Here is a 26449-nt window from a genome sequence, read left to right as displayed (position 1 = left end):
CAGAAGGACCTCTTCTTGGCTGGCAAGAAGCTCCGCCAATGAGAGACTGTCGCAACTCAGCCAATGAAATACACCTTGAACTCCGTTCACAATAGCCCTTCCCAATTCTTCTTCCCCTCTATAAAAGAGTTTCCCCTCCTTTTGCTGCCGGGGGACTTGCACTGTGGCTTGCTATGGTTGCAGACCCCAAATTGCAATTCTTTGCTGATCCTGAATAAACCCATTTTTGCTGGAGAAATAACTATTTATTTAAGGTCAGAATTTGTCAAGACCTTCCAAATACCGTGGCCAAAAGCATTACTGTTGGTCCTTCTGTATCTCAGATCCACCCCCTCGGGAATGCATAAACTCCCACCTTTGAGATAGTCACACCCAATGCAGTTGGCTCCTGCCTCTTCTGACCCACAGCTGAGAAAGGAGATATACTCTACTATTGCGAAGGCCTGATTGCTTCTATTAAAAATAACCATGTTTGGGTAGAGCCACCTTTTCAGTGTGCTCCAGGGAGACAAAGACCTTAAGCATCACACTTTGCAACCTGGAGATTTCGCCTATTGGAAAAGACACCTCCGGGAGGACTCTCCTCAGCCTTGCTGGAAAGGCCCCATCAGGTACTGCTAACTAACCCCTGTGCTGCAGAACTCCAGAGACCAGACTCTTGGATTCATGTGACACACCTAAAGAAAGCACCAAGCCCTGAGTGGACTTGCACATCATCTGGTGACTTAAAAGCAAAGATTTCCCAGAATTAAAGCAGAAGCCTTCTGATGAGACAGCTTCCCCAAGATGTCCAGACCAGGCCTGTTGGAGGTTTGTCTGTCAAACATTTGATGATGACATAATGCTTCAGATGACCTCTGATGCTTACGATCTTGACAACATGTGGACTTTAGAAAAGAGAAATGCCTGAGAGTTCTCCCTCCTACCTCTCCTTGTTACTCAAATGTGACCTCAGTAGGTTTCCAATCTGTGCACTTTCCCTCTGACCCAGGACACGACACGCAGCAAAGGTCCTTCCTCACATTGAGGGGCAAAAGGCTGATGAAACTGGAAAAATCTGGCTCTCAATTAGCAATGCTTTCAGAGAAAGATCTTGGTCAAAAGGGAAAAATGTGAAACTAAACAGAAACCTCATTGAAATGGAGTCAGGAGGCCAGAAAGGGGAGCTCTCACGCCCTACGTCATAGCAGAACCCAACAGGAAGAAGAAAGACTTCCTCTTCTTGACCAGCAAGCAGCTCAGCCAGTGAGACACTGTCCCAACTCAGCCAGTGAAAAGCCACCACACCTTGAACTCTGTGTTTGCAACAGCCCTCCCAACTTCCTCTTTCCCTCTCTGAAAGAGTTTCTCCTCCTTTTGGTGCTCAGGGACTTGCACGTGGCTTGCCATGGTTGTAGACCTCACATTGCAATTCTTTGCTGATCTCAAATAAATCCTTTTTTTCTGGAGATATAACCAGCTGTCTATTTTTTAAGGTCAACACCACAAATGGGGCTGCTCCCTCCAGACACTGCTGAGTTCCTGTTTTAAAGAGCCCTCGAAATCCAAGTACACAAATACAATGAGATTGACAAAAATTCAAACACACAAGACCAAAAAAAATTGTACTGTCTTTATTGTCTTAATATTGCATAGTACTTTGATTGTGCACACTTTTAAATAGAGGGCAAGGTAGCCCCTTGAAAGTACTCTCTTGCATGAGATATTTCAAGCTCTTTTACTATGGGCAGGAGCAGGGATCAAATGCTGCCTGGGCTTAAAAAGAACCATGATCAGATTAAACAAAAGTTGAAGAGATTTAGACAGGAAGAAACCGTTGAAGGACATTAACATTTTGACAAGACTTACAGGACGCATAGGAAGATGGCGGGAGGCCTCCCTGACGTGAGGGGACAGGATTCAGGAGCAGGCAAAAGAGGATGGGAAACGAGAAAGGAGTCCAGAGGGGCATTGCTTTGTGCTCAAATCTGAGATGAATGTCCCCTGCCAGGAGACTGGGCACACTGCCCTAGCTGGGGTGCACAGTCTGGTCATTACCTTGGCTACAGACAGCCATGTACCAGAAAAATAACTTAAAAGCTATACAATTATTATAAATATTTTGTCTTTTAAAACTAACTAGTGTTGGTTAAAAAAGGTTCACAGTTACTCTGAAGAGAGCTGTATCTCTATTGCACGGTAGTGGAAAAGTCCGCTCTGATCCCCATGTGTAAACGATTCCCTTCTCCTCTGGAGACTTCAGGACATGGAGAAACAGTATCTGCTGTAAGCAAAGCACTTGGGTACAAGGCACGTCAAAGCTGTTAAGCTCTACTGGGATCTACTCAGAACACGCAGAATGCCCGCTCTTCTTCCCCCTTGGCATCACTGGGACAGGTCTTGAACAAGACTAAAGGTGGCGATGGTTTTCTCATGCTCTTGTTCTCATTCCACGGTTACAGACTTGGCCAGATTTCTGGGGAAGTCAACCTAAAACGATAGAAAGTAGCTGCTCAGGACCCCACAGGTCTCAGCGACACGCTGCATTGTAAAGACTATTATCAGAGTCCTTGATGACAAGAAGATGGCATTCTTGCTCACCTCCAACCACGAGTGCCCTTGAGACCTGCATCTCGGAAGCAGTTCCTTACTCCAGAAACATGACTGAACTGTATAATGTTTAGTGCATTCAATAAACATTTACTGTGCCCCTGACAGGTGTCAGCCAGTGTCAACACTATTAAAAGGGGATATGATTCATGCTATTAAAACCAGCTCGATTTGTACTGTTAAATATTCACTTTTTTTGGAAGGATATACACTAAATCCACAAGACTTGTGAATTTAGGGTGGAGATGGGAAGGAAATGTGACTAGGAATGGTTGATAAAGTGGGCTTCAGCTTTATCTGCAATGCCTTATTTCATTTGTAATAATGTTTAGAAAAAGAAAAAACAAATATGACAAAATGTTAACAAATGTCAATTCTGGATGATACGTTACACCATCAGGTGTTGGCTATACCGTTTTTTGTATTGTTATATATTTTGTGTGTGTGAGGAAGATTGGCCCTGAGCTAATATCTGTTGCCAATCTTCCTCTGTTTTATGAGGGACGCTGCCACAGCGTGGCTTGACGAGTGATGTGTGGGTCTGTGCCCAGGATCCGAACCGGCGAACCCCAGGCCGCCGAAGCGGAACACACGAACTTAACCACTATGCCACCAGGCCGGCCCCTGTTATGTATTTTTAGAAGCTCTAAATAAAATTGTAATAAAACATCTATTTCTTTGTGCAATGAATTGTGTGTTCTTACACACTTGCTGGTGAGATGATAAATTGGTTCTTTTCTGGAACATAAGCTGACAATATATGTTAGGAGTCTCAAAATGCTGAATCATTTGCTAGACTGGGGACAAATCTTACATGTGGGATGAGGAAGTATGTGTAAAGATGTTCACTGCATTGTTATTTATGCAGATGTTCCAAAAACTTAGAAACTGTTTAAATAATAGAAGACTGGATAAGTAATTGTTAAAATCCATGTAATGAGATTGTGGTGAAATATGTAATGATTGAATGTTGCTTACAACAAGTTCAAGATGTGAGAAAATACTTGTAATATAATAAAAAGGGAGATGTAAAATTGTATTCTTGATATAATCTTGAAAAATGTTAGAAAATTCACATATGCAAGGAAAAGACCAGAATAAAATATTAAATTTGCTAATGAACATTGCCTCTGGGTGATGAGGTATGGTTTAATGGTGCAGTCTTTATACATCTTGCAATTCACAACTCCTTTTCAGGGGGTATAAGTTACTTTAAAGAGAGTTATTTTAAATGAAAGTATTTCTCCTATGAATATTTACACCAACTAAGTATTTAAGAACAAAAAGTTACTCTGGGGTTGCATTTCTCCTCTTTGGGGGGGTAGATGCAATTTCTCACGTACGTCATATCCTCGGAGGACAGCCAGGTGGAAGGAGAGGAGCTGGAGCGGGATCACGCTCAGGACGCCCTGGAGGCAGTCCACGGTGGTGGGCAGCGCGATCGCTTTATATGCAAACTTGGAACTCTCAGTGTCATCCTTGGAGCACAGTATAATCGGGCGGCCCTAAAGCAGAGAAACGTGATCACAAAGTGCAGATCGCCTCGGAAAGAAGCAATCCTTCACGCGCAGCAGAGTTTCCAAGATCAACGTTATTGAAACAATGACAACAATCTTTTGTTTCTGCCGGAATTATGGGTGAGATGATGTGTACGATTCACGTGGAGGACAAAGCGTTTGATGCTTTTTGGTGGGTTTCCTTCCCTTCCCCGGTGGGTGACCACCATCCTGCTGCAATCATTCAGCGCCCCTTTGTTGAGTGGCTTCACTGCGCCGTACGAAGGGCAGGGCACACCCACTCCTTACTCTAATGGGGCTCATAGCCAAGTGGTGGAAAACAAAAACATAAACAAGCAAACCAATAAATAATGATGACTTTCAGATGATGCCACAAAGGCAATCAAACAGGATAATATTGGGAGGCACTGGGGAGGTCTGGAAAGTCCTCTCTGAAAAGGAGACATGTGCATGGAAACATGAATGAGGAGAGGCCACCACGCTGAAGATATGAGGGAAGAACATGGCGGGCAGAGGGAAGGGCGGGCGCCCAGGCTTGGAGGCAGGAATCACCTCCACATGAGTGGGAAACAGAAGGAAGGGGCCAGATAACTAACGCAGGCTTGTGGGTCAGCGCAGTTTGATGGAAGCCGCCGGAAGGTGTTAAGCAGGGAAGTGTAGCAATTGCTTTATAACTTTGCTCTGACCACTGTGCTGAGCCGTGAGGCAGCAGCCAGCTCACATGGATTGGATTTCACCTTGCTGTAACTTCCACAGGCTGGCCAGTCCCTTTTGGAACGTGTGCATCACTCATGAGGGGCCCAGGAGAGAATGTGTAGTCACACCCACTCACTGGCAGGACCACCCATAGCCGGTGCTGACAGACAGCTGGCAAGGTGGGCATGTGTGGAAGAGAACAGGAGAGATGGCCTCAGCCCAGCTGAGAGCCCTCACCTGGCGGGCTGTGACCTGCTGCAGGGCGTTCTGGCATTTGGCAAAGCAAGGATCCTTCATGATGACCATGATGACGGGCATCTGCTTGTCAATCAGCGCCAGGGGCCCATGCTTCAGCTCCCCAGCCAGGATGCCTTCTGAGTGCATGTAGGTTATCTCTTTAATTTTCTGGGGAGACATGAGGTGGGATCAGTGTGACATTGGGCAGACAAAGGGCTGGAGCAGATCAGCCAGAGGGGAGGAAGGGGAGCTGGGAGAGGGATGATGCCAGAAGGCAGGGAGCTGAGGGCTGCAAGGCAGATGGACGTACGGAGCAGTCAACAACACTGGAGGCAGCTGGCAAGGCCAGGGCCAGGGGAGAGGGCTGGCTGCTGTCCAGAGACTGCACAAAGCCCAGCACACAGCCTGTGTCCCCAGACCAGCCCTCGGGCACAGCCACCCCCTTGGATGGACAAGTCACTGTCAATCTAGCTTCCCCTTCCCGCTCTGTGGCTGGCCGGATGGCCTCCCCACAGTTATCATTTGTAATGACAGCATTGTGTTCTGTTGAGATATGCCTTCATTCCATTATCTGCTTAACCATCCCCCCAATCCTAGACCATTAATAACTTCCAAAGGGTTGCTCCAGCTCACCTAAGAAGTGAAATCCCACACTGGGCTGTTACTGGGATTTCTCCCTATATTTGGGGAGATCCACTTCTGTTCAGTTACCATTAAACCCACGTTACTGAACTGGCAAGAGTGTCAAGGAAAACATTTCTTAACTCCCCTAGAACTATTTATTTGGGTCAGGGAAACACTGTCAGGAGCGTGGCTCCACTCTGGGTGCCACAGACAGCTGGAGTGCGGCCCACGAGTGACCACAGAGGAGCCATTGACATGTGCCAGCAGCAGCGTGAAAGCTTCTTTCTTTGCCCAAAGACTAACTTGGAGCCACAGTTGAATACGCATCTTTCACCAGCATACTCAGGCGCTGCAGCTGAGCCCCTCCAGGAGGCAGAGTCATGGGGGGCGCTGAAAGGGCACCCCACTCAGGCCTTGCTTCCACTGTGCCCACTGAGAAGCAGCGTGCCCAGCCCTCACCTCCTTTGGCAGGGGCAGAATCTCCACTGGCAGCTTGTGGAAGTTGGAGCTCACTCCTGGTCAGGCAAATCATGGCTTGCACCCTCCCCACCCCCCACCACATGTAAAACTCTGCGAGTGTTTCTTGTGAGCCGCTTGACTTTCAAATGGGAGCAGCCACTTGCTCCCCTTGGGAGAGGAGAGGACCCAAGCTGGGTCATGGATGATGCCCTCGTCTCGGCACCAAGTGCTGCCTCACCTGTGACACTGTGTCCAGTGGACTTTGGTTGGGCATTCCGACCCATAAGCAGCAAGTGGACAGTGAGTAAAGCACAGGCCCTACACTCAGGCCCCTGGACAGCACTGTCCACCCTCTCGGTAGCCGGTGGTCCTGGGCCCTTGTACCCCCTCCACCAGCTCTCTCTTACTCTGGTTCAGATCATTATTGCCACAGGGGGCAAAACAGCCAGTCACTGACTTAAAAAAGGCAGGGACTGCGAAGCCAATTCCTGCAGGATCTCCAGGTCTCCTGGAAGTCTGAGAGGCAACAGGGAAACTGTGCTGAGACCTCAATCCTCCTACACAGGCTGCTTGTAGGGGTGGACAAAAGCAAAGCCCACATGGAGCTGGGTTTGACTCTCGGATCAATCATGGCCTCTTGAGCAAGGAGGCTTAGTTTCGTCCTGGGTAAATTGTGGACAGTAACTGCCAGCCTCTTGGAAGATGCTCATGAGGTGTGAGTGGGCTCTCCTAGATGGAGCCTGGCACAGCCCCAAGGGTACCCTGCCCTTTCTCCTCAGGAGACTGGAGCCCCCATCTCAGTCCCCAGGGCTAGACCACCTGGTCGTGAGCTGGTGCTCAGTGCAGCCTCACATGGTGGCCAACAGGTCCCCAATCACTCCCCTTCCTAGCTCAATGCTCTGCCCTCCTTCTTGCTTGTTTCTCGGGGTCTCTCCCATGCCTGCCCTCATGCAGTGGCTGGTGGAGGTGGGGGGTGGGCAGAGGGGGCTCACCAGGGCTCCTTCCAAGCACGTGGCGTAGTTGTAGCCCCGCCCCATGACCAGGAGTGACCTCTGCGTGTAGAGCTCCAGGGCCAGGTCATGGATCTTCTCATCCAGCGACAAGACTTCCTTGATCAGCCCTAAGTCATGCACACAGCAGTGGGGGAGAGCCAGTCACAGCGATTTTAAAACAAGATTCACAGAGAAAAATGAGGGTGTATAAGACAAGGTTTTGGAACTCACATCACTTAGTGCACTTGGGTTCCTTGCATTACCTTAGATGGGTTTTAAATTTATATTATGGGAAAGAATTTGGCTTACTGGCCAGGACCTTGCTGGGATGGTGATTCAAATTTGTGTGCAGACTTTCTTGGGCATGTAGTTAAGCGGGGAAGTGTTATTTCTAGCTCCATTTTACAGACAAGACAACTGAGGCTCAGAGGGGCTCCCTCCCCAGCTGGCCAGCCACGGAGCTGACTCTCCACATCAGTGCCCATCGTCCAGGCCACTGCTAGGTCTCCAGATAAAGCCAAAGTAAGTTGGACCAGCACTTTTCCTTTTTGGTTTCAGGATTTTTTTACACTCAAAAATTATTGTGAATCCTTACCCTTTGTTTTTGTGCGTTATATCTATCAATATTTATCAGATTAGAAACTGAGAACATTAAAGATATTTTATTCATTCATTTAAAAATAATGATAAACCCATTATATATTTTTAAAAAATTAGTGAGAAGAGTGGCATTGTTTTACATTTTTGCAAATCTTTTTAATGTCTGACTTTTTAATAAAAGAGTGTCACATCTGTTTCCTCATTCTATCTGTTGTGATGCGTTTTGGTTTTTGGTTGAGGGAGAGGAAGAAAATCCTGCCTCGCAGAGATCTGTAGTTGGAGAAGGGAGGGGTATTTAAATAACGTTTTCAAATAATTGTGAATGTTCTTCTTTAATACTACATCCAACTCAAGAAGTGGTGATTTCTTTTTTTTTTTTGAGGAAGATTAGCCCTGAGCTAACTAGTGCCAGTCCTCCTCTTTTTGCTGAGGAAGACTGGCCCTGAGCTAACATCTGTGCCCATCTTCCTCTACTTTATATGTGGGACGCCTGCCACAGCATGGCTTGCCAAGCGGTGCCATGTCCGCACCCGGATCCAAAACGGCAAACCCTGGGACACCAAGAAGCCGAATGTGTGAACTTAACCGCTGCACCACCGGACCGGCCCCAGAAGTGGTAATTTCTTAAAATGGTAGTTGCAAATGTGGAATTTGAAATCATATGAATAAACTTCTGCTACCTTGTTACATTAAAACTTATTGGTCTATCATGCACTTATTTAAATGGATGTTGTACATGTACATAATTTTGTAACATCATGCACTGGCTATTTGGAAAATATCGGTTGACTGAGTTATGCAAATCTAAAAATGGACACATTTCATCATAAAACATTTTTTAAAAATCACATTTGTTAAAATCACCATGATCTTATCAGAGATGTCTTTAAGAGTTGGGAAGTGGTCAAGCTCATGTTGACAAGCTACAAGTTTTCCAAAATCCTAAGTTTCAGTTGAAAGCTCGAAGTTTATCACTGGCAACAAAAACTGTCAGTTGTATTTCTCGAACTGTCTACCAAATAGCCAAGTTGGCTTGCTACTGAAACAACCGCAGGTGCTTTTCTTTGAAACACCTGTCCCCGCTTCAGGAAGTGCTTTATGCATCCTTCCCATTTTGTTACATAGCATATTAAAAAGTGTTGCAATTTAATAAGACTAAAGCATTTGACTGCATCCTCAAGGACGCTCTTAAGTGAAGCTGGGTCCAGGTAGTGAAGAACACAACCGCCACGAGAACAGTGTGCAGCCTCTGCCCTGAAGTGTGCTAAGGCGCCATTGGCAGCCACCACTGCCTTTGCTAATGTCCACACAGTGGAAAAGGCAAAAACACTTTATTTGTAATAAATAATATATTACTATGAAAATAGTTTTGGCTGAAAGGGTCTTGTAGACCCCCAGGACCTCGGGACAACATCTTGAGAACTGCTGATTTAGCAGAATAGGGTACTGTTTTTGCAGGGTTATTAACTGCCTTAAAGTTAAGAATACTTTGCTTGTCAAGAAATGCTCAGCGTGTTGTCTTGGTCAGATTCAGATCCCTGGGCCTTGTGTGATTGGATGGTGGCTTTCCCTGACTGCCTTCTCTGGGGTTTGCCCTGAGCTCCCAGGGAGAACTCAGTGTCCTCCCTGTCTCTGAGAGGGCCCACCCCTCAGCCCCATGACCATCCTGCCCCCAGCGCTGGCTCCATGTCACCGTGTCACCATGGGGTGACGTCTGTTTCCTTTCACACTGTCAGCGCTGCACAAAGCAAACCCAAGAGGCCTCTATCCTTCCCCGGAGAGCGAGTGACTGCCTGGAGGGAGCATGCTCGTCTCGGCAGCGCCAGGGTGGCCAGGCGCCAGGGCACACGCTGCGTCCTGAATGCATGTGTGGTGAACGAATGAATGAGTGATTGAAACCATGGCCCCCTAAAGAGCTTGAGTTTTAGTGCGACAGACATTGTAGCTCACCGACTACGACAGACGGGACCCAGCAAATGAGGAGAGTTTGGTGAGACTGTGAAGGAGCAGTCTGGACAGAAGAGGCTTGGGGCCGTTTGCTCCTTCTCAGGGGTTTCCTGGGCACCTACTGCGTGCCTGCCCTGGCTGGTACCTGGCCTCCAGCCATGACTCTGACAGACAGGGCTGTGTGCTCACTGAGCTGACGCGTTAATCAGGGGAGACAAACTAGTACACAGGTGGACAGGTCATTTCAGATCACGGCATGTGCTATAAAGAAAAGAAACAGGCTATCGTCTCACAGGGAGCTGGGGCAGGCGGCTGGGGCCTTTGTTAGTCAGGGTGGCCAGGGAGGGTCCCAAGAGGTGACATTTGAGCTGAGACTTGGGTGATGAGAAGCCCTCAGCTGTATGAAGAGCTGGAGGAAGAGGGTTTCTGTAGAGAAAAGAGCTAGTCTGCAGGCCCCGCGGTGGAACGAGCTTGGCATTCCTGAGGGTCAGAGGGCAGCAAGGCAGCCCTGGGACGGGGAGGGAGTGCGATGACGGCCCAGGCAGCAGGGGCCCAGCGTGTAGGGCTCCAAGGCCCTTCTCTCGGCCCAGAGGGAGCCGCTGCAGGGATTTAGGGGTGAGGAGGAAGGCACGGTTAACAGCACCGTGACTCTTCCGTAAGGAAGAGGACAGGAAGAGAGCAGCCAAGAAAAGCCCACTGGATTTGAAAATAAGGAAAATGGAGTTCTGGAACATACCAGGTAAAGATCTCAGGCCACGAATGATCTCCCGCCTTCTGTCTTGTAGAGAAATTCGGTCCTCGGACATCATCAGGCCGAACATCACCAGGGAGATGAACTGACTGGTGTAAGCCTGTGCACAAAACAGTGGCGCTGGCAGAGCAGGAGTGAAAGTGCGCACGGCAACCACGCGGGACGAGGCACACCGCTGGCCCCCTAACGGCCTCCATCCACCCACCCGGCCCAGGCCCTTCTACCTTGGTGCTGGCCACGCCGATCTCTGGGCCCGCGTTGATGTGGACGCCGCAATCGGTCTCTCGGGAGATGGAGCTGCCCACGGTGTTGGTGACGCCCACGGTCAGAGCCCGGCGGTCCTTACAGTAGCGCAGCGCCAGGAGGGTGTCAGCGGTCTCCCCTGCCACACAGGCCCTTCCTTTCAGCTCACAGGTGCGTGGCTGTGCCAGCCCGGACCCCCAGCCTCTGACTCATTTACTCCCCACTCTTATGCAGAAATTGGTGTCCAGGCACAGTCAGTGTGTGCTCAGAAGGGAAAATGTACGCTCAAGGGTTTTTTGGGTTGATTCTTAGATTTAAGATTTCACTACTATTTACGTAGCAAGCACTTTCTCATCCACTGTCTCCGAGCTCTCACAACAGCCTGGGGCCATCCTCTCCATTTCCCTTGGGGATAAGATGCTTAGAGATGGAGGAAGCCAGTGCCTTGCTCACTCAAGGCCAAGTGGCTGTGGTGCCAGAGTCGGCACCACCCAGGCGGGCCTGGCCCCCAGTGCCCTTTCTAGGACTCTAAGCTGCCCTATTCAGAATGTCCTGAGATTTAACATCTAAAAAGCAAGAATGCCCCCAAATGGCATTTCTCAAATAGATCTTGTTTTAAAGGAAAACACTTCTTGCAACCTCCGAATGTGGACTCAAATTATTTTTCTAATACAATAAAACTACTTAAATAGGTTCATGCATAAGCCAGCACAAACTCCCTATGTTTGAAGTCCTAAAGAACTCAAGCTAAATTAAATATGATCCAGACCATAAAACCAAACCCATGTGATGGCCGCTGCTCTTGGCTGTGCCTGTCCTGGCTCTTCCGGGGTGCAGGCTGGTGCCTGTATGGCCTAATCCTCCACTCCTTTTTCTCTTCAGACTCTGTCCACTGTGCCAGGGCATCACTGGGCCCTTCCTCAGCGCCATCTTTATCAGCCCTGCTCCCCAGTTTTTGATACAGTTTCTTAAAATTTAAGGTAAAGGGCTGAACAAAATGAAAGTTTAAACCCCTTCTATGTGACACTTATGAGCTGTCACTGCATTATTTTCACATTACATCCACCTCTGTTCTTTGGTTAGTGGCTCCCACTGATTCAGGAAACGCTTTTCATGAATGTTTGATGGGCTCTGATGGGATCATAAACCCAAAGGAAACATTGTCACCTGAAGTCACATGGCAGCACCTGGGTGCCAGGCAGTGAGCCAGATGGTGGGCATGTCTGTATTAGTTTTTCTTAGTTTGTCATCAAAATAAAAATGGTATTAAAAATTCAAAATGGAAGCAGCATTACAAGTCCCAATAGATATTAGGGCATTGCTATCAATGTTTTAGTTGTGATAATGACATCGTGGTTATGTTTTTTCTTTTATAATTTAGAGATACATTCTGAAGTATTTATAAATGAAATAACGATGTCTGGGACTGACTTCAAAATAACCCAGTGGAGGGGAGAGGTTAATGTGGATGTGATGACGCAGGAGGGGCGAGCTGATCATTGCTGAGGCTAGGCGATTCCTTATGTGAATCTCTCTGCTTTTGTAAGGGTTTGGAATTCTCCCTAATTAAAATGTTTTAAAAATCCTCCTAGAGTTCATGGGGACGCCAAGCACAAGGCCCTAGATGACATTCTCGACCCTCTGCCAGGCCCGATTGGAACAAATGTCCAAGCCGAGTGGGAGGACCACACCAGGCGGCACTGAGCCCAGGGTGCCCTGGGCCCTACCAGGGAGTAGTGTCTCTCCTCACCTCCCCTGGTGGGCAGTGTGGACAGTGCAGAGAGCACACATAGTCCTTGAAGTGACTCTCGACGAGCAGAATTTTGAAGGAGAACTTTTTCTCCACTAAATTAAACCCAGCACACATTTATGAGCACCTTGGTGAGGGGTCCCTCACTGGACTTAGACTGGCAAGAAGGAGAAGCCCTAGCCGCATAGCGCCCTGTACAGTGGAGCAGTAACTGATGCTGCTGAGGATGAAAGGATCCTATGCACAAGAGAGTGTGGCACAGGGCCAGCGTGCAGAGAACTTCACTGGACGGAGGAGGGAGGGAGGTGCATGGGGTGCTGCTGGGAGGACAGCGCCCTGAGATGCACTGGCGCAAACCTGTACCCCTTACCTGACTGGCTTATGAAAAAGCAAACATCGTCCCTGAACACGGGCGTGTTCCTGTCCAGAAAGTCGCTAGCAAGTTCAACCATCACTGGGAGCTCGGTCAGTTCCTCCAAAACTTGCCGTGTCTGAAGCCAACAAGAACGGGGACTAAAGTCAGTCACGGACACTACAGGCCACGAGCAGCTTGGCTTCTGGGGGCAGTCTGTGAGGTGGCGGCTCCACGTCCAGGTGTTGAGGGAACTGCAGGAACTCACAGGCCACGCTGCAGGAGAAAGGGCTCCACGCCGGTTCTCAGGCTGCTCCAGAGCACCGAATTCGCAAGGCCCGATGCCGGGTACCATCTAAGACGAGTGTCCTAGACCACTGCTCCCTCCCCGACCATTCACCCCCCCCCCCCCACGCGTGCTTACGGCCACAGCGGCGTGGTAGCTGGTTCCACAGCCAATCACGATGAGCCGCCGGCATCTTCGAATCTCCTTCAAGTGGTCCTTCAAGCCACCCAGGAGCACTGCAGGGCGCATGCGGGCAGGGCATTAGGGCTGAGTGCACACAGGGAGTGCGCGATGGCCCAGGGCACAGGCAAGCCATTACCTGTGTTGGTCTCGAAATTCACGCGACCTCTCATGGTATTGAAAACTGACTCTGGCTGTTCAAAGATCTCCTTCTGCATAAATGCACTGAAGTTACCTAGTCAAACGAACAAAGTGGGTCGGTTTTAATTTCATTACATTTCCACTGCCTAACTTTTAATCAGGGTGAAACATCGTTATGCAGGTAGTCACAGTGACACATATGAAGCCCACTGCAGATTACGAAGGGCATCCCCAGGTACTGTCCCACCTGATGCTCATGGTGACAAGTGAGGGAGAAGCAGGCCAGGTACAATTACTGTCTCCAATTTACCTATCAGACCCTGCAGCTTGAGAGAGGGAGGGAGGAAGTGACAAATGCGTGGCTGGTCTTCCTGGGCCACACTCCTCTTAGCTAGGCCAGAAAATACTTTACTTCCCAAAACCCACCTACTTAGGGAAGTACAAATTAAGCAAGCCCAAAGAAACAGGCAATTTTCTTTTTAACAAATAACCTCCTAGCTTCTGTATTAAAGAAAAACTTTTCAGCCACACATGCTTTTCCAGGGCTCTGCTTTGAATGGAATTGGATGATGTCAAAGGGACAATCTGGCCCCTGACAGGTGCTGAGCCTGATCTCTGGAGGTGCCCATAGACAGGGCAGGAGTGTTCTCTGGGAGGCACAGCACGTGATGCCACACATCGCCATGTTCCCTGTCTGACGCCTTCGACAGAGGCCTTGCACAGAGGGTGCCATGAAGCACATAAGACAGGTGAGCAGGGTGGGCCGCTGCAGACCAGGATCAGTGAAGGGCTCTCTGAGGGGTGCCATCTCCGGGGAGATGATCAAAAAAGAGCCAGTCTCGTGAGAAGAACAGCAAGTGCAATGACTCCCAGGGGAGCAAGCTCTTGGCGTGCAGCGGGGTGGGGCCAGGCGGCCGCGGGGAGGGTGGATTTTATTCTGTGAGCAGCGGAAGTTACCCGAGGGCTTTCCCCAGCAGGATAAGAGGGTCTGATTCATGTTGTTAGAAGTTTACCCAGGCCGCCCTGTGGAGAAGAGTGTGCAAGGAGACAGACGTGGGTCAAGGAGACAGGCTCCCCTTGCAAGGAGAAAGCAATCCACAGTCCGCCATCACTGCAGGCCTCCCACCCGGAGAAGAGATGATGCCAGGAGTGTGTGAATGTGTCCCAGAGAGTCAGTGAAGGGAGGCAGGTGATGGACGGGGTCAGCTCAAGCAGGGAGATGGATACAGTCAGGAGCTCCCCACATCCCTTGAGCTGTGTGAGCCACAGAGCACCTACAGCTCCGCCCCCGTGGCCACGGCAGGCAGGAGGGCCGTGGCGCCCGCCAGGTCAGGGCACAGAGAGTCTCAGAGCACCTGCCCCCTGAGGCCGCTGCACAGGGGCCCTCAGAGGACACCTGCCTTTCATGATTTGCTGCAGTTCCATCTGCAAGGTCTGGATGGCTCGAGATGGGTCATCACTAGCCGAACGCTTGACCCGGTGAATGGAGAGTTTCCCATCAGCCACTGCGGCAATGTCATCATCCTCAAGGAAGATGACCCGGTTGGTGTGTTCTATGATAGCACTGGAGCAACAAAAACACAGGCGTCACAGACGGGGCCTGCCCTCGACAGTCACAAGACGCAGTCACTCACTGCTTCCCCGGGGGGGTCCCTATCAGTAGCACGGGACGGCATTTTAGGAGGGCCAGGCACACTACACTATACACATGGATTTACACTTCCCTCCCCTCCCCCCAGCATGATTGTGAAGCCAGGCCCAGATATCACAGCATTTCATCTGTAAATATTTTAGCTTATAGCTCTAAAAGATAAGGATTATTTTTTAACCTGTGTGAGGTTTTAACCTCACCTCACTCTGCCTGCCCTGGCCGCCTCCCCTTACAATACCATTATCATATCTAAAATTAATAGTTATTCCTTCACATCATCAAACATCTAGGATGTTCAAATTTTCCCAATAATCTCATAGATGTCCTTTTAGAATTGCTTTCTTCAAATCAGGATCCACACAGTGTCACCTTTGGAGAATGCTCAGCAACCAGCACCTTATTCTGAATTGTAAAGGGAAAGAATGAAGTATTTATCTTGCCTTTCCAAATGGTCTGTCTTTCAGAGTAACCACATGGTTTACGAAGGCAAGTTTCTCTTTACAGGGGGAACATAGCTAATAAAGGAAGGATAGACTTAGAATAATCAATCTATTAACTCCTAGTTATTAATAGCTCTAGTCACCCACCATCAATGGCTGTTGAAACTAAGAAGTGAAAGGCTGAGAGCAGCTTTATATAGAAAGTAATAATGATTTTTCCCTTGAGATGGTAATAGAAAGTTTCTTTTAAAAATAAATTTGTTAGAAAAGTCGGTAAATGAAAAAGAAAGTTGGGTAATCAACAGCACAAGTGGTCCACGGATACGGTGGAAACCATGAAGGCGATGCTTGAGGGGCCACACGAGCAAAAAACCTCATTCTATCAAGTGTCACACCCACGCAAGTCCTGCTCAGAACAAAGAGCATTTAAAGCTCCTGATGCAAAGTTTGAGAGAAATGATCAAATTCTGTGGCTCTAAGAGAGGTGTCTCCAGATAGATCCTAGGGGAGAAAGATCAAGAAGGATGGAAAGCCACTGCACTGGGAAAAAATACTTTAAACAATATACACCCAGTGTTCAAAAAGTAGAAAACACAGAATAACAAGAAGAAGAAAGTGGCCAGATCCTATCTCCAAGAGATAAACCCTGCTTACATCGTATTGCCCTTGAGACAGCGTTTAATACATGTGTTTGTATTTATGTGTGCATGTACCTCTGTATGTTTAAGAATAATTATTACTTTTTATTCACAAAATGGGTGATAATCATTAAGACTATTGGCCCAGGAATTAGACAGACCCGAGGTGGACTCCTCGCCTCTGCCTCACACTGTGCCCTCAGATCACACAGACATGATCCCTCTAAATCCTGTCTTGGGTTCCTCATCAGTGAAACGGGAGATGACTGCTGTGCCTTCCTACACCAGAGGTTTGTTATGGTCATTAAATGGGATCATCCTGTCCTCAGCACAGTGTCCAGCTGTCAGTGCAAAGCACATGCTGGCTACTATCGTCATAAGAGCTCTACAGGGCACCTTTACACCTGGAGGGTCACCCAGGTTCATCATTCTTATTTTTCAATATGTGTTGGCTTTCTTTCTTTCTTTTTTCTTTTTGGTGAGGAAGATTGGCCCTGAGTTAACATCTGTTGCTAATCTTGCTCTTTTTTTTTACCTCCTCAAAGCCCCAGTACATAGTTGTATATACTAGCTGTAGGTCATTTTAGTTCTTTGGTGTGGGATGCTGCCACAGCATGACTTGATGAGCGGTGCATAGGTCTGCGCCCAGGGTCCAAACTTTCGAATGCTGGGCTGGCAAGCGCACAAACCTAACCATTCGGCCATGGGGCCAGCCCCCTGTGTTTGCTTTCTTGTTTATACACCATACATTGTAGAATCACTTTTTTAAGTTCAAAAAATCTAAACAAACAAAGCAATCTTGAGGATTTTAATTATAGAATTGAATTTACAGATTAATTAAGGAGAGTCAATATCTTTAAAAAATAATTGTTATTACATTATTTTTAAAAATAATATTAAGCCTTCCTACCAAAGAAATCTCTCCCTTTATTCAAATTTCTTTTTGTTTCTCATGGTAAACTTTTGTAGTCTTCTGCAAACAGGCTCTGCACTATTTTTACTAAGGGATTAAAAGTTTTTTTCAGGGGCCAGCCCTGTGGCTGAATGGCTAAGGTTCCACGTGCTCTGCTTCCGCGGCCTGGGTTTGAATCCTGGGTGCAGACCTACTCCACTCATCAGCCATGCTGTGAAGGTGCCCCACATACAAGATGGAGGAACACTGGCGCAGATGTTAGCTCAGGGCTGATGGTCCCCAACCGAAACAAGAGGAGGACTGGCCCCAGATGTCAGCTCAGGACAAACCTTCCTCACTAAAGCAAACAAACGAACAAAAACGCGTTTTTTTCAACTGTGGTAAATAGATTACTTTTTTGTTCAACAAGTGTTTGCTGAGAGCCTACTGTCCCAGTCACGTGAGGAGACACAAGCAGGAGCGAGGCGGGCGTGGTCCTCAGCTCAGCTCAGTGGCTACCGCTGGGACCTCACATTTCCACACCTTTCTTCTCTGACCAGCCGCAGTATTAGTTCGAATGGCCTTTCAGTGGGAAAGTATATAATCCTATTGCCTACTAATAATGATTGCATCTCCATTCAGGCATTCATGCCTCTTTTTTTGAGAAACATCTCTCTTGAAATGGTGCTCTAAGGAACACAGTCTGGGAAACGCTGGCCGTCCTGTCAGCATCAAGGGCGATGCTGGCTGTGGGCTGACACAGGCCTTGAGCGTGGGCGCTAGGCTCCTTCTGCTCCGTGTGTCCCAGAAGACCTCCGTGGTGTCCTCCCGGCTTCACAGCGAGGCCCTGTGAGAGGCCGCTGGGCAAGTGGCACAACAAAGACATGGAGGAAGGAGGCAGTGGTGGTGTTTGCGGTGGTTTTCTATTTCAACTAGCAGGAAAGTTTTTGGTCTTTTCTGAGTGTGTGTATAAATATTTTGTCCTAAAACGGTATGAAGCCAACTTAAATTTCAGAATTATTGTTTTGTGTACTGATGAAAACATGGACTGTGGAATCAATTGGACTGAAACCCTAAATCTTGGCTCTTTTACAAATGGTCAAACTCAGGCCAAGGCAGGCGGGGTGCAGGAAGGACCAAAGTTCTGGAGACGCCTGCCCCATCTGAAGGGAGCAGCCTTTGAGTGACCCCAGACCACTGAGGCAGGAGGGAGCACAGCCCAGTGTGCTCAGATCTGCTGGTTTTCCCAAGAAGATAGAAATCCAGATTTTTATGTGAAATCTCCCAATATTAAAGTGTTGGCAACTCATACAATTATTCTATGCAGGCCCAAAACGTTGTATTGGTCAGTGGACCTGGCCTTTGGCCACCATGGCTGCCAGCAACAGCCACGCAGGTGCTCACTATACAAGGATTCTTGGACAAGGGCCACAGAGAGCTGAAATCTGCCATCACCTCCACCCCTTGCTAAGCCATGAGAAAACAACTCAAATCGGGGGATGAGTAAGAAATGGTGTTTAGCCAGTCATTCTTGAGTACATAATCTAGGAAAGAAAGGAAACAAGGGTTAGCTACCTTGCATCAGAAGCAAAGAAGAATTCCACCGCTTTATCACCCACGGCGTGAAGGCAGGCTGAGCTGTCCAGCCTCTTCATCCTTGTTTTACAGATATTCTTCACGTTCTCAATATTGCCTAGCAAAGGAAGGAAAGGATTGCAAATCCTGTTAAACTATTTTGTTTGAATAATACACAGCATGGAGCCAATTTCCTCTTTGAATGTGTGGGAGAAATTTGCAATTTTTAGCTTTAGTTGCATCAGCCAAATCATATAAAAGATCCCCAAATAACACAGTGCTGCTGCAAGAGCATTTAAACAGCTCCAAACAAACCAAATCAACACTCAGATCAGGGCACGGGTGCTATATATGAGGGAGCCACGTGCCTCACCCCGACTTGTGTATATGTTTGAAAATATCCATAGTAAAAAGCTTTTGAATAAATGGAGCCAGTTGCATGAAAGCCTTTTTGACCTGGAACCGCATGCAGGCTGGCCCCAGCGGGGGGCAGGCCTCCTGCCTCCCAGGGTACTGCCTGCCGGAGCAGCCCTGCCCTGGGCCGGGCCTTCTGAGACACTCACGTGTCCGGTACAAGACGGGGATCTGTTCTGTGGAGAGTTTGTATTTGCTCCGCACTCCAATGAGCAGGGGGCTGCCTCTCCTGCAGAGACAAGAGGGAATCGAATTACCCACAGCCTTGACACCCTGGCGGGGCCGGATATCCTCTGAGCACTGAGGAAGGGTCCCCATATCTAGCCCTTTCCCTGGGGCAAAGCGTCCTGATGAGTTCCACAAGACGGCCTCCTCAGCCACGAGAAGATGCTCCCAAGGCTTGGAGCAGGGACCAACAGGCTAGCACGACGATCCAAGCTCACTTTCATGGCGCCACACAGCTGCCCAGTGAATCCCCACACGTTAGATGACAGAGTTGCCTGGAGGCCCTGGTGGCACACAGGAGCACTTTGGTCCCCAGCTGGCCTCCGTGTGCTGCACATCTCTGTGGCGGGAGCCCCTGATGCCCAGGACCTGCCCAGAGGCTCTCTGCCCCCTTCACCTCGCTCAGCTGCTCTCCAGCTCTGGGGGATTAAACTGACTGGCTTTGGGTCTACCTGACTCTGTGCGCCACTGGAGGCACTTTCAAGGTGGTTTTTTCTCTGCCTGAGTGGCACCCGTGGGTGAAGTTCCGACTCTTCAGTCTGCAAATGGCAGACTCCATCACAAAGGGGACAGCAACTTTCACAAGGCAAAGCCTTGGGGACTTCCTGTAGCTAATGGGAGTGAGGGCCCCTAACTCAGGTCTCATCCCCAGAGCCCCCGCTTAGCCACCCGTGCCAGGAGGTAATCTTCAGTAAAAAGTGCTTCATGGTTCACGAGTCCTGCAGTTACTGTGGTGAAAGTATTATTCCATGATTTTAGTGGTATCCTGCCTCTGAAACCTAACTCTTTGCCCGTTCTTATAAATGACAGCATGAAAATCAAATTCACAATGGGTGTGTGGGTGTGCAGCGTAATGAGCTGTTCACTTTTGTAACTCTCTTTAGACCTGCGATTTTTAGCCAGAACCCAGACAGTAACATTCTCACAGTTACTAAAGAGCGCATGCCTTTTCTCCCCTCCACGCTGGCTCACTAATAAGAAGAAAACATTGAGAATGTGTTAATAAGACAATTTAGAAGCGCTGTCTCAAACACATTAATTAGAATACAATGAGGTAATATTTTACCTCAACCAGTTTCTTACCAACTTAGATCAATGAACTAATGACCTATGGTTAAACCAGCCTGAATCCAGCCCGCATATATCCATTTGGTCTGTTAACCTGACTCCATACAGACCCTAAATATTTCTTCAACAATAACAGATCTTGTTTTCTAGTTTGCCCTGTTTGGACCCCACTTCTGACTTCTCAGAGTGGGGGACAAAGTCTGTAGCTTTGAAGAAGGTGCTGTGAACACCTTGCCTATTTGGGACAATCTCTGATCATATTTAAAGCAAATCAGAGTATAGTCCCGGGCCCCACGGGGAACTAGCTTCAAGAGTCTTTATAACAATGACAGTGAGAAAGCACTGTGGCATCTAATTTTCGTGGCAAATGTCTCCCCAAATTTATTGTTGTAGATTGAGCTCTGTGGCTTCTCCAGATTTTGTGACATATAATGCTCCCAAGACATCCCAAAGATTGTCCCGGAGGTTACAGAGCCACCAGTTATGGACAATTTGAAAAATAAAGCTTTATTGCTCCTTCATGCTGCCTTCCTCTGCATTCATTTAAAACAGCAATATCATGGTAATATCAGATTTCAAAAGGGGTTTCTAAATTTGATAGGACCAACTGGTATTTTAGAATTCTATGATTGGAAGGAATTAAATTCGGAATGGTAAATTAGTTCCTGTCCCAGAAAATTAAAATCATAATACATTCATATCATTTCCTGCCTAGACACTGTGACAGTCTGCGAGGGACAGCCTTGCCGTCTCTGGCTCGGTCTCCCAGGGCCACAGGTGCATTCTCGATGGCTCCCCAGCGCCTTGAGAATGAAGCCTGCAGCCTACACAGCATCCCAGGCCCTGCAGAGCTGGCCCTCTGCCCACGTCCCCACTCTCCACTAGCTTTCAATGTTGCGGGGCGGTGTCTGTGTGATCTCGTTCACTGCTGTCCCCCATGCCTGGTACAAAGCAGGTGTCAGTAAGCACACACTGAGACTGCAAGAGCCTCAAGTCCCAGCAGTGCTCCCCTCCCGCCGCCATCCTGTCTTAACTGCAGATCCCCAAAATGCCATGCTTGCTCTGGGCCCCTTGCCTTTGCTCATGCTGGTCCCTCTGCCTGCCTCCCTCAGGCTGACACCTGCTCCTGCTCAGGCCCCCAGTGCATTACTTCCCAGCCCCCACTACAGAGCATCACCATCCTCTGCCCTGCTCTGTCCTCCTGCACAACTGTCCCATCCTTAAGGGTAGGACCAGGTTGGGTGCCACTAGATTCCCAGGGCACAGCACACAGTAAGTAGTCAACATATATTAGATGGATGGACAGATGTATGGATGGATGGATAGACGGGTGGATAGACACATGGATGGATGGTCAGACTGATCGGTGGATGGACGGATGGATGGACGGATAGACAGATGGATGGATAGATGGACAGATGAATGGGTGGATGAATGGATAGATGGCGGATGGATGGATGGACAGATGGACGGATGGATGGATAATCCACCCATCTGAATATAAAATAATAGGATGGCACTCATATGCCCACTTGTGTGAATCCACACAGTGCTGGGGGCCACAGGGACTCTAACAGAGGGACATGTAGGCTGACTCAGGCCCTCTCAGCTGATTCCCAGGACACTGCTGGCATGAAGGTGATGAAACTTGAGCTCTTGGCCTGACAGGCCTCTTCTTTACTGGATTCAAATCAATGTTCATTTTTGTTCTTAGTTTTCTGTTCATAATTTTGCATGCTTTTATAAAGAAAGTCTCTGAAATTTATCTGAAACCTGGATCTTGCCCTTGCTATACAATTTTATTTTTAATTTGAATTTGTTGTCAACTTCTAAAAATCTGGAGATTTCAAAAAAAAAATCCAACTTTTTAGTTTATCTTTAAAAAGTCAGAAGCTCCAGCCACAGAGATGGTGGGGTACCTTTTTTGTGGCTAAGCCACAGTTGTCCCTTAGATTGAGTACCTTCCAGTTTGCCAGAGGCCCTACCCCTCCCTTGTGCCTCAAGCTGAGCAGTTTCATTTTATTTATCTGTTATTGGAAATGTCAAAGTGTTTTGCCTCACCTTGTGGCAACAGCTTCTCCTGGGTAATGGATGCTCTTAAAGACCAATGCGAATGCGCCTTCCTGAAAACACAGGAGAAAAGAGTGAAGAATAACTCGTGCTGGTTGAGCCAGGCCACTGAGGACTCGGCCCCTCTTCACTGAGGGCAGTCCTGGGGTCACTCAGGAGGGCGCTGAATGCAGGACAGCTGGTGCAGGGTGACGTCAGGAGAGGAAGTGAGAGAGACTGTACACGGTGAAGGACCAGACACCAGAAATTGAGGATTTCATTGTGAGCAATGTGGACCACCCCTGCCCAGGCCCACAAGGGATGACTCCCAGCTCTGCGATGAACTGGGGGGACTGGCGCAGTTAGAACCTCAGGAAATGAGAACTGGGGCCAGGGTCCTGTGCTGGGCCTAAGGGACAGTACTGACTCAGGGAGCAACCGTGAGGATTAGAGGGGTTAATCCATGACCTGGACTCAACTCGACACATGTCAGAGCCTGAGTTCAAATCCTGGCTCCACCTCTTAACTGGACAATCACTGCAGCCTTCTGTGCGCCTTGTGGTGAGGGGAAACCAGAACAGTCCTACCCTAGATGGCTTCTGTGAGTTCATGCACTCTAAGTGCTCAGAAGAGTGCCTGCCACACGGAGAACCAATAGAAACATGAGCTGTCATCATTGTTCTTGTTACTATTTCTACGGCGATGACCGTCATTTGCCCTCTGTGCCTCAGCTTGTTAGTTTGTGCAAACCAGAATTAGAATCTAGTTCTCCTAACTCAAGACTTCAAATACTCTTTCTATTTAAAACCTTGGTGCAAAATTCTCTCCTACATTCTGACCATCCTGTGCTAATTTACCATGTCCCCAGTAGACTGTGCTTATGAACGACCAGCTATAAATCTGGATTTCCATCTGAAATTCCTCAAGGGTTGGAACCCTGGGCAGACCCAAGGCCCCGCCGTGCAGCCAGCATGTGACAGCTGGTTTGCCAGCTCAGTCACACAGCCAGAGAAAGCCAGACTCAGCATCCCCAGGCCACTAAGGGCCTTTGAAACCCCCCAAAACGAAGGGGCTTCAGGCAGACCCTGAGGAGTGTGACATTCCTCTGCCAGTTTTGTCAACAATGAAGTAGAACTGAATAGAAAAATGCCTCCCATTGTCTGCCAAAAAGAACCCCGTGTTGCTTCAGACAAGAGAAGTCACTGAACTTTCAAAGTGCCATCACTGATATTTCTGAAATTTAAAGTTACAAATGGAAAAGAAGACATATAGTGTTGCCAAACCAAATTGGTTTACTGTGCACTAGTCTGTACATTATACTGTACATTACTCTTATTTATAAAGACATCCTCTAAATTCGGACCCCCAAAAAGGGGAGTCACAGAGCAAAGGGTTTCAACAGTAGATGTACTTTTTGAAAAACACTCTGAAAACACCGAAGGGTGATATATATTAAACCACAGTGTCGTACCCGCAGCCCCCTGTGACCCTGGATGTTCCAGAGTCTCGCCCTGAACACAGGTGGCTGCTGTCTGGGGGGAGCTATTTATGGCCCTGATGCCCCGGAGGACGAGCTCTAGGAGGTGTGGAGCCCTCTCCCCTGCCCCCACACCCCACATGGGCCTACGTCTGCTCCACCGCCTCCTCCAGGGAGAGGCCTCTCTTGGACAATCCCCCCGCCTGTGCCCCTTGGAGGGGACTTCGTTCTGCGGGTCCAGTCCTCTGGGCCATCGCCAATTTCTCTCTCTCTCCCAGATCATTCCCCTCAGCGCACAGATGTGATCTGATATCTCCTGTCACAGATACACAATCCTCCCTCAGAACTGCAATCCTCTCCACCGCTGGGCCATTTCCTTGTGCCCTTCCTCTGCAGTCAAACTTCTCAAGAGTCCGCACTTGCTGTCTTTACCGCCTTCCTTTCAACTCCACTCAGTAAGAACGCGTGGGCGTTTCTCCCCCTGGACGAATAATTGCTTTACTGAAACAGGAAGACAGACTACAATTCTAAGTCTCCAACATCAGTTAAATTCATCTCAGGTGCGTAACTAACAGCGCACACAACGCAACTGACAAGATGACAAAGCGAACTGCCATGACCAAGGTCCCATGAGCAACATGCCATCACAAGAAGCCACAGATCAGACGGCCAATCACATTTTCAGAGGTTAAAATGAAACAAGGCACTTTCTATTTGATGTTTACCACCAAAATCTCAGAACTTCTCCCAATTCCACAAGGGTGTAACATCTTAAGGCCAGACGCCGTAGACAAACCATCTTTAATACTTAGATACTTTGCACGAATTTGGCTAATACATGCTTATAAAAAATGAGGGAATGAAGAGATGATTTAGACAGGTGGAACTTATAACTCACCAACTGCTGAATGACTCTCTCAACCAGTGTCGAAAATGTAATGTCCTCAGTTTCTCTGTTGTCGAACACGTATTTAATCAGCTTGGCGATGGTCTCCGTATCTGTTTCTGACTCAAACTCGTAGCCTTTGCTTTCCTGGAATATTTGGTTGCACAGAGAGTGTCAGATAACTGTCATTGCGCAATGCCGGCCTGGCCAGCTCCCTCTCCTCCCTTATGATTTGCCCTCGCAAAGACTTAAGGCGAGAACAAGGAAAAGAGGGAGGGGATGAGAAATGTTTGCCAGAATCACACAGCCCAACATGGCTGAGTCATTCCGGTATTCCCTGAGATCACCCTGCCTCAGAAGCTTGTCCTTGCCATTAATCTGAACGTTGCATAAGAACAGCAGTCGAAATGATCAAATGTGTTGAGTCAAAGCCACCCACATCCCAACCAACACCGTGACCGTCCCATACTTTACACACTTGCTGTCTGCCTTCCCACTCCACATTCCATTTGGGGTATGAGCTGATATGTTATTTAGCGCAGATACTTTAATAAAAAGAAGTGCATTTTTTTTTATTCTTCGAGTCTGTGGCGGCCCTTGAGGTAATTGCAAATCCCCTGCCATCTCCTCCAGAAAGATCTGGGGAGGCGGCTGAGCGGGGGTGAGGTTTCTGTCCCATGTGGGTCTCACTCAGTTCCTGCCTTTGTTTCCAGAGGGAGATGTGCCAATTGGAAATTTCCCGGGGAAGACCAATACCACTCGACTCATATGTTAGCCAGGGGAGGTGTCTTACCAGAAATTTCCTCAGGTCTTTGTAATTTGTGATGATCCCATTATGGATGACAACAAATTCTGGAGGAAAAGTTTAATCAAGAGAGAAATGCTATGAAGAAGAGAAGTTCAAGTCAGATGAGAAGGAAAATGATTCAGTAGCTTGAAACTCTGCAAACTCTGCTCCTCCAGGGACTTCTGTTAAGCAAACTTCATTTGCAGTGATAGAACTGATGTCTGCTGTGTCTACGACTTGAACCCGAGGAAACATACATTTCTCTTTGATACAAAGTACCCACCCATCTGACCACCATGGAGCTCTGGTCTGCAATATCCTCAAACAGGCTTTGGTATTTACACCAAACCCGTTTAACCCCTGGTTAAATGGAAACGATTCCAGGCATTCCCAACAGGCTTCAGGCTCAAAGAGGCCACAGGCTAGCAACCGTAAAAAGATCTGAGTCTAAAATTTTGTTTTCACTTAAAAATTCGGGTTTTCTTGGGGGGAAACTCCCAGAGGTGCTGGCATCCCTGGGCTCACCCACATTCCTGTGTGGCCAGGGACGCTTCTCTGCAGGTCGCCGGGTACAGCTTCTCCCAGCTCCCTGCACGCTGCGGCACAGCCGCGCTTCCGCACCCCATGCACTGGATCAGGGCTGCTCCCGCCTAGCTGGGACCCCCTGGTGACCCTGGGAGGGTGAGGAACGTCCACCCCAGTCGCCTCTGCATTTCCTCCATCAATAGCTGTTGAATCAGTAACTTGAGGAAATAACCTCCTTTCCCACTCAGCCTAGATGACAGAAAGACTCTTCGTTATCCTCGAGATTCGATTACCCACCAGGACGTGCCTAGATGTTGGTCGTTCTTCATAAATACTATTACTCAGTGAATCTTTGGATCTCTGATTCAAGTTTTTCTTCAGTACAGGACAGATTTCTCCTACTATATCTTTTAAACCCTTTTCCTTTATTCCTTTTCTTTATTTTTACCATAATTTTC

General features: G+C 48.2%; 1 protein-coding gene and 1 long non-coding RNA gene across 2 annotated transcripts in view; one reads left to right on the top strand and one right to left on the bottom strand.

Moving 5' to 3' along the window:
* Window positions 1–1597: 1597 nt before the first annotated feature.
* GFPT2 (glutamine-fructose-6-phosphate transaminase 2) overlaps window positions 1598–26449 on the bottom strand; it is a 40377-nt gene continuing 15525 nt past the window's right edge. The window contains exons 5-19 of the mRNA XM_008541112.2: window positions 25473–25531; window positions 24692–24826; window positions 22329–22390; window positions 19124–19203; window positions 18561–18678; window positions 14765–14928; window positions 13363–13458; window positions 13182–13279; window positions 12776–12896; window positions 10637–10794; window positions 10398–10512; window positions 7115–7242; window positions 5040–5207; window positions 3933–4094; window positions 1598–2469 (exon numbers count right to left, since the gene is read on the bottom strand). Coding sequence (XP_008539334.1) covers window positions 2425–2469; window positions 3933–4094; window positions 5040–5207; window positions 7115–7242; window positions 10398–10512; window positions 10637–10794; window positions 12776–12896; window positions 13182–13279; window positions 13363–13458; window positions 14765–14928; window positions 18561–18678; window positions 19124–19203; window positions 22329–22390; window positions 24692–24826; window positions 25473–25531 — 1709 coding nt within the window. The 3' untranslated portion in view covers window positions 1598–2424. The remainder of the gene's footprint in view (window positions 2470–3932; window positions 4095–5039; window positions 5208–7114; window positions 7243–10397; window positions 10513–10636; window positions 10795–12775; window positions 12897–13181; window positions 13280–13362; window positions 13459–14764; window positions 14929–18560; window positions 18679–19123; window positions 19204–22328; window positions 22391–24691; window positions 24827–25472; window positions 25532–26449) is intronic.
* LOC139075020 (uncharacterized) lies at window positions 10687–20788 on the top strand. The gene is made up of 2 exons (XR_011525016.1): window positions 10687–10826; window positions 12248–20788. It is a non-coding gene; the product is annotated as an uncharacterized lncRNA (long non-coding RNA).

This window comes from Equus przewalskii, chromosome 13 (assembly GCF_037783145.1).
Source record: "Equus przewalskii isolate Varuska chromosome 13, EquPr2, whole genome shotgun sequence".
Lineage (NCBI taxonomy): Eukaryota > Metazoa > Chordata > Mammalia > Perissodactyla > Equidae > Equus > Equus przewalskii.
Note: the sequence above shows the minus strand (reverse complement) of the source record. Positions and strands in the feature narration are given on the sequence as shown.